The following is a 13267-nucleotide window of genomic DNA, read 5'->3' as shown; positions in this document are numbered from 1 at the left end:
AGGCTCTTTTATACACCGAAAACAAGAAGTTGGGAGTAGTTAGCACTCAGATCTTGTGCATCACTTGTTCATGTAAAAGTTTAGACATATAAAGGTCTCCAAAGTACTGTTTATTTTTACTGTCCTTTTTGTATTGATACATTATAATATTTTATTCTGCATTTCAGAAATCAGATGATTTTTGGTACTGCACAGCAACAGGCTGCAATATTTTCTTTATGAAGTCCATAAAATTGAAAGTGAATCTCACTTAATGGAACTACTACAGTTTGTAAGAGATGCAAATAAACCTTGGCCTATCTACCTTTTCTTGCATGTTCATGTATGTCACACCTAAATTCTCTTTTATTTTGACTAGTAGGACAGTCTCTATTTACACATACTGGAAACCAATGCCTTCATGAACAGCAGCTTTTGGGGTTTTTTCCCAGGTCCCTGGTTCAGGGCAATATTAAAGCCCTGCTGTTAACTTAGAGTTTACCTGACTCACAGTCTTCAGTCTGAAACCTATCAATTTCAATGGAAAGAACGAATATGTGATCTTGAATGGATCAGCTTTTACAAAATGCAGCCTCATAAAGCACTAAGAGCCTAGTACAGCTGTTTACTGGATAGTTCAAGGATATTGGTTGTTCCAAAAAAATTAAGATGTTATCAGATCCGACTTTTTAATTCCTATTTTCAGCTGCACTAACCATGTTAAACCACAGCTAAAAACGTCAAAATATCATTCGTGTATGGTAGGTCAAAACGTGGTTCATAACAGGTTAAACAGAGAAAGGAAACAGTACTAATAATAGTAATTAATGCATCTGTAGCTTTCAAAGCATGCAGACAAAACATGTTTTTGTGTCAGAATGTATGCCTTAACATAGCAGTCTGGAAAGCTGTTCATGCAACAGTTTTGGGATGCATGTATTGCAGTGGGCAATGTTTACAAGTACATTCAGAATACTAAAAGCTAGAAGTAAACTGGGGGGGGGGGGGGGGGGGGGGGGCAGCAAAGAAATTTTTAAAAAAGACATAAAAGAACCATTAAAGCAGTACTTTCCCCATCTAACTCTTTTCATTCTGCCATTCTCACGTTCCATATTCTAGAGACAGAAAGGAAAAGCAAAACAGGATGGGTGACAAACGATCCATTCTCCACCCACGTGAAGTTGTTGACATCTGACATCTTGAGTCTGACAGAAATTGCAGGAGAGGTTACAGGCTCTGCAAAAGTAATCTGCATCCTCCAAAGGCTGCTAAAATATGGGGCAGAACAAGGTGAGTGAGTAGGGGGAGTGGTAATCAGTGTCCAAGCAAACTCTTTTCACAGGATGTTCTTGTGACCAACCCAAAAATCTTACTTCTGACTCCACCCTCTCTCAGCTTGCAACTGGCTTTCTCCTTCTTTCATTTTGTGAATTAGAAACAGGTGGAATAGAAATAGGTTCTCCTTCCCACATTTTCCTGGCAGTCTGCTAAGGGCATTGTTGGATGAACACACATGTGCACGCAAACATACGCTCCTGCTGATCGCAAACCTGTAGATATTTTTAAGCTGCTGTTATTTAAAATGTCTGTAATGGTAGAGGACAAGCTGTTTGTCTCTGAAGAACACAAGACTAAAATCAGAGAAAGAAATTACTTTTACTCAGCTAAGAAATTAAGTATGGCAGGAATGATAGGTATGCTGAAGGATACTCTCAAATTCTGCCATTCTATACAGAAAGAGCTTTGTATCTATAGAATTCTTTGAAAAGCAACACAAAGCAGGCTATTTGGTTTAAGAAAAACAACTTACGTGGCTTTTCCTTCTCTCAGGAAAATACAAGATAAAGAGAACTGTAGTGTGGCAGATACCACTTTCTTAGACAAAGGCTTGAATTTTAACTTGACATCTGTCTGGGTAGGCATGGGGCTTGCATATTGCTTCATGTTGATGCTGCTGGTGGCAAGCGCTTTTCTGCGTCCAGAAGGAGATTCCTGAAAGCAAAGGAAAAACAAAACTAATGTAAAAGCTGCCATTACACTAAAACCTGCATGTACCTGAAACAAAAAAAAAATACACTTATTAAATCTGAATCATTCTTTTTTCAAGTACACAGGCAGCAGGCATTGCTATGATCCTTTCTAGAGACAGAAACCCATTTCTTAAGTTAGGTCAGCCACTAATGGTGGATCTTTGAACACTTCCTTCGTGCAATGTGGGGCAGGGGAGGGGAAGTTATTCATTGTGATTAGTGGTCTTCCATTTGGGATCCTAGGTCTTTAAGGGCTTGAGCTTGTAGTAGCGTCCACAGCACACTTCCATTTAAGCAAACAAGAATCTATCTCCATTCCTTCTGACAGCAAACTGGACTAGTTTTGTCCAAACTTGGACAGTCCTGGACTAGGACTTCCAACCTATGGAAGACATGGGTTTCAATTATGCATGTATTTCTTTATGTAATGGTATGAGGCCATCAAGTTAATATTTTGAACCACTGTTGTGTTCAATACTCAAATATAATGCCTGAATATTTTTCAAAGCAATGGTACTTCTCAGTAGTGTTGTATATGTACTATCAAGAGTGACAGGATTCTGAAATTTAGGTTGATAACGCTTCTGAAAATATTGATAAAAATTTTGCAATGAAAGAAAAAAAAAAAAGATGAAAGATAAAAGTCTAAGTTGTATTTCAAAAGCCTAAGTTGTATTTCAAGATAAAGGTGTTGTTCACAGTTTAAAAAGTCAGACAAATTAATTTCAAATGCATCTAAGAATCTACTCTCTAGTTCCATCTAATATCAGCATCAGCAGCAAATGAACAATTATACATAATAAAGTTCCAGTAACAAAAAGAAAACAAAAAAGCCCTGCTGTTAACTCTTTTGAAAAGTAAGACTACACAACTACTCATAATAAGACTACATTTTACTGCAGTTGATAATTTGTGTTGAGTAAAGAATACTAATTCAATCAAAATATTCAAGCACCCTTTTTCAAAGTACTTGACATTTCTGCCCAGTAGAATAAGTCAGAATGTAATATGTCATCCCCAAAGAATACCTTGTTTAATAAACTAGCCTTATCTGTCAGATTATGCACAGCAATATTATACAGAACTATTAGTGCATGTAGATACCTTATGAATGAATTTCAAAAATGCATCAAACACTTGAGAAGGATTTAGGCCCTCTCAGAAGAAATACTTAAGAATATGCAAATACTCTCAACTGAATCAAGTTGAACAGATGTGACTATCACAAACAATACGAGTGCTCTTTCCCCGGGCGCGACTGTCAATCAAAGAGCGAGATTAAGGTCCAAGGTTCTGACAATGTGTAAAATGGAAAGTATGATCAGGGAGTTTCAATTATTACACAGATATGAACAACAATAATCTGTTATTGTACCATACCTTTAGAATAACTAAACATTACTACTCATACTGAACGTAAGATTTACTATGGCGCCTGTTCAGAATGCCATGTGAGAGACACAACACTTCTTTTTTGTGTGTTCTCCAGGTAAATGTATATAAGCAGTTTGCATCTTAATAGCAACTTGTTTCATAAAGCTACATTTCCAATATTCATACTGTGGTGTAAAAATAGTGGTCAAGGTGAATAGAAAGAAAGTTTGCTTAAACCTCTTCTAGTTATTTTTTTAAGTATCTCTAAAGAAAACTGGCATATATTATGTGGTGTGCAAGTATTTATGCAACCTGGCATGGTAAAAACTACTTGCCAATGCTAGTGGCTTTTCTGCCACACAGAACAGGAGCAACCAGAAATTAAAAAGTAACTTGGAGCCACACATAGATGACAAGGGGCAATGGGTACAAATTGCACCAGGAGGTTTCATCTCAATGTAACACAGACATGTTTTACAGCAAGAACAATCAGTCACTGGAACAACCTCCCAGGGATGTGGTAGAGTTCCCATCGTGGAAGATTTTCAAGAGGTGACTGGACAGAGTGCTAGATAATCTCATCTAAGCTCCCTTTCCCATGAAAAGTTGGGCCAGATGATCTTTCCAGGTCCCTTCCAACATGAGCTGTTCTACAGTTGTATGATTCTAACTTAAATATGCCCTCATCTGCAGTCAGGACAAAGGAAAACATTCCACTGGCAGGCTATAATGACTAGGAAACATTTGTCACACTTTAGACTTGACTGTTCTTTGAATCAGTTGGGATGAGTTTATGCTTGCAGACAAAAACCTTACCTGGTTTTAAAATCTGTATCACAGTTATTCTTATTGAAATTATAGTTAGAAACGTAACTCAAATGCATAGAAAGACTCTTCATTTGTTCATTATTCTCAAACTATACAATTAGGTTTTCCTTTTTAACAAAAAAGTGTTTATATTTTTTTCCTTTTTAAAGAAGATGCATGTCTGTTGTCATGTTCTCACTCCCCTTCATCAATCAAAACACCCAAAAAAAAGATCAAGCATACTTACACCCAGCAAGAAACAGATCTTAGATGGAACAAATCATAAGCGCAGGTACTCGCTTGCAGCCTTCCAGATGATTCACTGATCAGCCACACCATACCTGTATTCTGATGTACTCTTCTCAGTTTGACTGTGAAAATCACTTACCAGCAGCTGTAAACATCTCTAATTTAACAAAGACCTAGATGATTTCCTTGTGTAGCTACCAGTGCCTTCTCAGTGCTGGCTCACCTGTTACATACACCCTATGCTACGAGAGCACACAGACCTCCCACAAGGTCCCCAGAGAGGTATCATACAGAACACAAATACACTTCAGTGACTCCCAAAAAACAGAAGGTGTATTTGGGGGCAGGGCTACTTTCTCTTGTTCCAATCACACCATCTTATCTGACAACTTGGATGCATGTTGTCTTTATCAAGGTGATTTGACTAAAAAAGTCAAAGCAAACAAGCCAACTCAAAGACCAGTTCAACGGTGAATCTGAAGTGAAGAGAAAGAACAGCATCTAAAAGCTGGGCATGGACATCAAGGCAGGAGAATTTTGGAATGATGTGGAATTACATTTTCACTTAATATCTATTTATTGTATAAATTATAATCTTGCCATTTGCAGCTTCAGATTATCTTGATCAGAGAGTAAGAGACCTGAAACAGGAAGAGGCAAACTTATCCCAGTGAAGATGATCATCAGCAATTCCTTGTGAAATCTGCTGGGGTTTGCTGGTGTAGAGGAGGAGGGAGACAAGAAAGCAGGCGGCTGTGTGCCACTACAAAGGGGAGAAACCAGCCACATGCAATAAGGTTCTCTAGTACTAAATATCCTGAGGTGCTATGAAGAATAAGACATACTTGGCAATCAAGTTCAGTCTTCCTGAGAAAGGAATTAATTTCATATCTTTTTGTGGGCCAAAGACAGAAGTTGACTTTTCAGGTTCCAATCGCCTATAAAAATCCAAATTTGTAAATTTATCATATTAAGAAAAAACCAAACAAACCACAAACTCCAAAACCCAAAGAAAAATAGGTAGTCCCTGATCTTTCAAGTTTTATTATCCTTAACATGCAAGTTTAAGTACATCCTCCTACTCTCCCAGAAAATTAAGCGTGTTAGAAGTGTTGCAATGCTTTCTCCTCTTAAGCTTTATAGGCTTGGCCTTACATGGTTTTAGCTATATAAGTAGAGTTGGGGAAACTCCTTTTTTGCCCCTGAAAAGGGTATTCTCAAGGTGCTTAGGTCCATGACTGATTTCACAATGAATTATGTTTTCTGCTCTGACACACAACCAACTTTTAAAAAGTTGTCTTTAAATGTTAGAACATGCTAAAAAGCACTTCCTACAAAGGTTGTAAGATTTTCTTTAAAAAACCTACATGCTTCATATAATACAATCCGAGTTACCCTAGAATCACAGAGAAATTTTCTTGCAGAAGAACAAATAATTCTTAAATCGGTAGACACAAGAGAAATACCAAGAAATCCAAGAAATCCCAAGAGAAATACCTATGGGTGGGATATACAGGAACAGCTCAGCAGTAGGCTGGAATGAGTTATTTCAAACAGAAGCCCACTTTGGTAAAATACTAAATAAATAACATCCGTTTAATAGTAGAAGTCTGATGTGGTGTTACTTGTGTCTCGTATGAGCACATGGAGTTTTGTGGAAGGTAAAGCAGGAATCCCAATGCAAATATTTTAATTGCTCAACTTTCCTGATTTTGACTGTATAATCAAAGTTTAAAATGCATAAGACTCAAATATGCCTCCAGGTATTTTACATACACATGACTGCCAGAGTTGCCACATCATGTTTTGTGAAAGGGTGCATGAAAAAGTCAATTTTGAAATCACCAGAAGGAAACAATCCATGTGATAATAAAGAGAAGTGACACTCTACAATGCTTAACTATCAAGATGGAGCTCATTCTGTAAGAAAATAGTAATTTGGAAACCCTTTACTTTTCAAGAAAGGCAATGCATTATGCAAATAAAATCAGCTATGCTATTTGAATATCACAGAAAGATAGAACATAACCTACAATACTGGTAAAATACAAAGACCTCTAGGTTATTTTCCAACTCAAACATATTACTGTGTTTCAGAGTGGGCACTGTTGGTTTCAGAAGATTGTATATGGAATACTGGTTGATTTTTTTTGTTGTTGTCTCATGTTTGTCACTGTATAGTTCTAGCAAGAGAAGCACCATACCGGAAAAAAAGGAATTCTTCTAGAAATCACCCATAAATGATTAAAAAAGAACTAGTTGGCATGTTAGCAGAAACTACTGAAGCCTATCTTCTTGCATAACATAATAATGGCTGTGCTGTGTCAACCAAGGGCTCTGAGAAAGCTGTATATTTTTTTAAAAGTATATTGTTTACAAAGTGATCATTACAATTTACTTGAAGAGTAAAAACCACACATAAACATATAGCAATACTTCTCCAGAATACTCTCCTCTATTGGGGAATTTCTGCTTTTGTATTCTACACTTGTATGCCTTTCTCTCACAAGCAGCTCAGTGCCCCTTGACAGTCTCCTCCTCCTTACTGCCCTTAGTCCCTGAAATGCCTCCAGCATACACGGTATTTTGGGTGAAATAACCCCGTCTGTGCACTACACCAAGCTTCCCCAGTTCACAGCTGGGGAAGCAGCAGGATGTGGCGTGTGGCTTGGCTCTGCACTATGCTGACTGGGTGGTTGATACTTGCGTATCCTGGTACTTCAGGAAACCTAGCAAAATACTGAAAGTCTGGAGTGAGAAGAGCTCAAAGCTAGTAAAACAAAAATTAATATAGAAAATAGAAAGACTTTCTAATACCCTGGAGTACCTTGATTTGTGAATTCAGACAAAGAAATCTGTAGAGCAAGCAATACTACATAAATCAATAGAAGTTGCATACCTTTTTAGTACAGAAAAATACTAGTAATAATGAATGCAGGTAGTTCTCAATTTCTAAGCACACTGTATGTATTTGTACAGACTTTAAAAACATTGTCCTCTCAGATACCAGCAGATGCACAATCCACTGGTGCCATTACTGATGCAGCTGTTTCAAACCAACTTCTGGCCTTTCAGGTGGCATCAGGACACATGGTTTAGGAGCTAGCAGGGATATGTGAATGCAACATGTAAGTCAACTGGAACCTACTCCAAAGAGAGATAAAATCAAGTCAATCAGAAGCCACACAGCTGCAAGTAGTGCAGGGGCCGGCTGGGATGAGCTCTCACTGCATGGAAGCACCTTGCATTCAGCTCTGCCAAAGTCAGAAGACCTTTACGTACAAAGACATACATAGCAAACAGGGATTTAAATAGCTATGGATGGGCTTTCAAGGAGCAATCCCCAACACTATGCCTCTACAGCATTAAAAATTACTTCCACAAATCCTCAAACTACCATCCTATTACCAATTTTGGGGGTGGAGAAGGGAAAATTTACACTGGCCAAACCGCAGTCAGCTCAAATGAAGCTGCATTTATTGTCACAGCTACAGGACCAGACTCATTTATCACACAATTTTCTGTCTTTTCAATAATGCAATCATGCATCATTCTCCTCCACAATGTTCATGACTCTGAGCTGTGTCAGACATCCCAAAAGTTGCTATATAGTAAGTGCCACCCTTACATAAAGGTCTGCCCAGATCTGCACAAAGGATCCGCATAGCCTGATCTCTTTCTACCAGAAAGATAACGTGAAGCAATGCTATGAGCCACTAGCCCTTTTTAGGAATCACCCCATCTTTCCCTACTAAAGCAGACCTTTCACAGCAAACAGGACTAAAACACTCTGACAAAGGAACTAAGACCAGATAATCTGTACCACACATGTAAACCAAACAGCCTATTTTTACTCGGAAGATGATGATCGCAGATGGCAGACAGTCACATCACACTATTAAACAGTGCCCAACTCTCTTCCGAATGAAGCAAGTCAAAAGATTAACACCTCCATATGAAAGGTCTGAACTCAGACATTTAATTTAAAGGAGACCCAAATAATGCAATAATGCAAATTTCATGCAGCCTTCTTTCCTTAAAAATGTAATTTTAATGACCTTGTGTCCTGTAATTACCAACTGTCTGGTAAGTCTTCTTCAAGGTTAATATAAGAAGTGCAAATAAAAAACAGCTTTGTATTTTCTGTTAAACTGGCTTCACACTTCTAGAATTACACAGAATCAAAACCTTGACCAGGTTTTGTTCATGGGGTGTATTCTTGTGGGTTGTTTGGACTGGGGAAAGAGTCCCTCCACAGAAAACAGCAGAATGTATTTTACCTCTACACACCCGAACTCGGCTTGCCTATACAGACATTTGACCCCTGCTGCACCGCAGTCCTTAATCCCCGAGACGCAAGTGCCCTCCTTTGAATACACACATATTGAGAAAACACAGTAAAATATTTCCGTTCAGCAGAAATTAGAGAAAAAAAATACTGTACTTCTTACTTATTTAGATACTAAATGGTTCCTCTTTAATAGAAATATATTAAGTAAGGTGTAAGTACTCTACAAACATTTTCCAAAAAAGACCTGTTTCCTAGTTGGATATTGTTATTTTGTTAAATGAAACAATGAGTTTTGACTATCTTTCTCCCAGAAAAGGAAGTCAGGCAGTGTAATATTTTTAGAGGCTGCCTTTTCACGTTTTATAAAAGCAAATGCTAAAAAGCCCACAAAGATATGCAGATTTTAAAGAGGAGCATTCTGCTGCACACATGGGCATAAAATAATTAGACAAAGCAATTTTTCTAGCTGTAAAAACCCTTTGAGAAGAACAAGTTTTGAGGATTTTGCTTCCCTTTTGCTTCAGAATTGAATGGAGAACGTTTTGAAGGAAAGTTGTCCTCCAGCACAAACCCCATCACCTCTACAGCCACCAGACACGGCAGGAGAGGAAATGGGAAAGTTCTCCCTCTCCCGATGCTGGATGCCAGCCCTGCCGGCTGAGTTGCAAGCGCCATCTTGCTTAGATGAAAAAGATCACTGCTTCACCGGCAGAGCAAAATGGATCACTACAGAATTTAATTTGTGAGAGTATAGAGCAATTAAATGCTAAAATAGACAAGCTACAGGGAGCGCTCTCAACTGGAGAGAGTAAATTAGAAACTATGTCAGTTAAAATAATTTAGACAGTCAGATGAGAGATTTGGAGGACGGAATGCAGGCAGTACGATCTGTGCTGGAAACTTGTTTAAAAGCAAATAATGGCTCAAGGTATCCAGAACATTATTAAGAATTATGATGCATTTGAATGGTGAATTTAATGTTTAAAAAATTCTGCACATACCATAAAAGTCTGAGCCCTAGACATGGGGACTGGGAAGGAAATAAAAAATAGGTAAGTGTTGAAACAGCTGCACTTGATTATATAAATATCTATTTGTGATGCTCACAAAGTGATCCTTGTCAGGATTAGAGCCCTTGTGTCAAATTATTTATCATATTGGTAATATCTTAGGTTTAGGCTAAAAGGCTACTTCAAAAACACCATCATGATGGGTTTTATAGCATATATAGATTGATGAATCATTATATTGGAAGCACAACACACCGCTTCTTACTTAGCGCCGGCAGAGATAGTATTTTCAGTAAGCAACGAGAAAATACAATATGCTACTACAGCTACTGTCGTCTTATGATCTGCTTTTAGGATAGCCCCACGTGATTTCACTAGTGCCCTGAGAGACTGAGGTATGTAGTGAATGGTCCTTTCTGACCAAAAGTCTTACCTGTGGGTGTGCTCAAGTAACCTGCTGTGGGCAACAACAAACAATTCATCTTCACAGACTAATCCTTTGCCTTCACAGACTCTGGAAATCTCCAAAGATTAACATCAGATAGGAAGTTTAGAAAATTAAATTATACCTAATAAATAGAGGTAATTCATCTACACTACGCAAACTACCACCAAGAAAATTTGGAGGTCCTGTTCTGGTAACAAAAAGACCATTAAGCTTCTTAGACAATTACCAGACAGATGGCAAAAAAACGTACACGACCAAAGTTTTAGTTGAGCAATTTATCAATAGACCACACGTATGAGACAGGTGCCCACTTCTAAAGTGGGCAACAGACAAAAGTTTACAGGTGAGCTGGACAATTTTAATAAGCAGAACCCTGAAATACAACCCTTTGCAAAGGATGTGGAGGACCGCTTTGCGAATCCATTTAAGTAGTCTTCCTTGCTTTCTACTTTGGACTATTTAGTAAAACAGGAATGCTTCCTGAGCACTCTCCCACAGAAGGACGCAATGAGATTGATAAGTGATGCTGAAAAGCAGTTGCTCTAGTATTTGTAGTCTTCTTCCTCCCTGCTCTCTCAGATCGCTTCATCTAGAAGTGCTGTCCAAGTTTCTTTTTTTCCATTAATGAGAGGTTTAAATTTACTGTTAGATGCCTTTGATCACTTGCTAAACTCAGTCTGTCCTCACACTCTATGCAAGATTTACTGTAGCTTTGCAAAGTTCATGAATATACTGTTGCTTGCGTATGCAGAGACACAGCTTGTGTTGTACTGCTCAGGAGCCCTGGAATACTTGACTATCCCGTACCACTTAGCAGCGACAAAAAAAAAGTATTAAAAAAATCACACCTTTTCTTGCAATGCCTAGATCTCAACATGCTGAGCTCACTAATGCCCTAATATTGTCTGGTATTCTGCTTCCCTTTCCACTTGCTTTCTCCTGAGAGAGCAAGCCATTTGCTCTCTCCGTTAGGATTGTTGCATGGCAGGAATTGTCTGTTCCTTTCCTGAGCCCAAATGCTACAGCAGCCAGTTACTGACCATCTCCCCTGTGCCTGCTAAGGTACATGTTGCAGCTATGTCCAAGTCTGAATGTATTACTACATAAATCATTAGTAAGCAGAAGCCATTGAGATGAAATAATTTTTAGATAGCTAAGACAATAAATATAAGTCCTACTGCAACTCCTGCACAGAATTTTAATTTTGCCGTGGACACAGGACACAAGCTCACGGAGGCTCAGCCTAAGTTGGCAGAGAAACTTGTTATTACCAACTCAGTGTTTAAATCCTCAAACCTTTGCTCTCAAAGGAGCAGATTTAAAGAAGTCTGGGCTTGAGCTGCTGCTGCTATGTGGCAGGTGAGGAAAGGCACTGCACACAGGGCTGGCAGTCTGGCAGAAAATAACAGTCCTTCATTTTCTGTGAGCTGTGTGCCGCTGAGCTGGATCCTTCACAGTGTGCTGTCTTCCTCTGAGAGCAACTCTCGCCCTCTGCTTCGGCTGGCGCGCTTCCAAATGGTATTCATCCTGGTTTGGTTTATTTTTCTCCCTACTTTTGAGGGGTTCATTGTATAACTGTAGTATTTCTGTAGAAGTAGCTTCAATACAAAGTAGAAATACAGATAATTTACCTAATGATAGAAGGGAAGAAACAGCAGACGATAAAGTTGGTTCCTAAATTTTTAGCTGAAACTGGAGTAAGGAAAACCTATTATGTGAGACCTCCTCTCTCCAGGGGGAGGACAGTGGAGCTGACCTAATAACCCATGACTATTTACTGCTCAGCAGCTCATAACTCCGCATTTTTCCATGTATTGACTAAAGGCACTCACATACTGTTTTCTGGGTTTTGTCCTTAAATAATAGGCAATATCTGTTATAAAACCTAGATTTAAGCTCACCTGCAAGTGCCTGGCAAGAAGTCTCCATTTTTATGATTCACTCTATCGCTTACCTGCTCTATGCAGAGGTATCCCATGAACGGTGCTACTGAACCTTCTAACACATACACAAGAGAGATGTCCAGTTAGTGTCCCCTGACAGAAGGCAGTCTTTAGTGGAAAAATAAATGTGGGGTTTTGGGTTTTGGTTTGTTTTTTTTTTTTTTTCCCCCAAAAGAGTGTAAACTAGTTAGCTATTTATTGTTGTTTTCAGATGTGAAAAACCCTTCTGTTGCTTACAGCTTCTTTTCACTTTCCATTCTAAGCTCTAAGTTTGCTTACTCTTTCTTGGTGTCACTTCAAGACAAAGACCCAGAATCTTTGACATTAAAAAGGTGGGTTTGAAATAATACCTCAAGCCCAGCAGTGAATGTTGAACGTGAGTCAATATAATATTAAGAACAGTCACTGAAAGGTCTATAGCTCTGTACATCAGGCTGTGCCTACCTACAAGTCTTCTCCTGAGGAAACAAATGCCGTGCAGGAAGACATATATGATACAGACCCCAGAATTAACTCCGGATTATTTAGACTTGCAAACATAACCACATTATTCAGCTCCTTTGTAATCTCCAACAAGGAAGAAAGTTCGACGTAACACTCATTAAAGAAGAAACAAGGTCAAAAGATTAACTGCTCCAGCAACCTTATATTTTTTATTCACCTTTCCAGAAAATATTATATTTTAAGATGGCATATAACATTGTTCTAGACTTAATTGTCTAGCGTAAATAAAATCTGTTACATTGAGTTTTGTAAAATACCAGTCTGTCAGCAACCAGTTGTTACTAGCTGAGGATAACTTCCATAGAGTGAATGCACAATATTAAATGACATAAAATTTGCAAGGCTTATGACACAGAAAAGCTTTTAACAGTGTCAGGCAAAGATATTATCACTCTTATGTTATATTATTTCTGTACTGAAAGTTGAACTGTAACTTGAAAGGCACAGAATGAATGGACGTACAGTCTGTAATGCCTGATGGCTATGTGCTAAACAGTGATGCTCACGTAGCGACCGTTCTCCTTGTCAGACCAGAGTCCTTTGGTCAAGTAATTTATCATATTGGTAATATCTTAGGTTTAGACTAAAAGGCCACTTCAAAAAAACCAGCATGATGTTATTCAAAGTGAACA

General features: G+C 38.4%; 1 protein-coding gene across 10 annotated transcripts in view; it reads right to left on the bottom strand.

Annotated features, from left to right (window-relative positions):
• Window positions 1-13267, bottom strand: part of EHBP1 (EH domain binding protein 1) — a 382104-nt gene that overhangs the window by 140212 nt on the left and 228625 nt on the right. For all 10 annotated transcript variants that reach the window (XM_075749655.1, XM_075749663.1, XM_075749654.1 and 7 more), the window contains one exon: window positions 1790-1971. In XM_075749655.1, the coding sequence (XP_075605770.1) occupies window positions 1790-1971 (182 nt within the window). The remainder of the gene's footprint in view (window positions 1-1789; window positions 1972-13267) is intronic.

The sequence above is a fragment of the Balearica regulorum genome, chromosome 3 (genome assembly GCF_011004875.1).
Source record: "Balearica regulorum gibbericeps isolate bBalReg1 chromosome 3, bBalReg1.pri, whole genome shotgun sequence".
Lineage (NCBI taxonomy): Eukaryota > Metazoa > Chordata > Aves > Gruiformes > Gruidae > Balearica > Balearica regulorum.
Note: the sequence above shows the minus strand (reverse complement) of the source record. Positions and strands in the feature narration are given on the sequence as shown.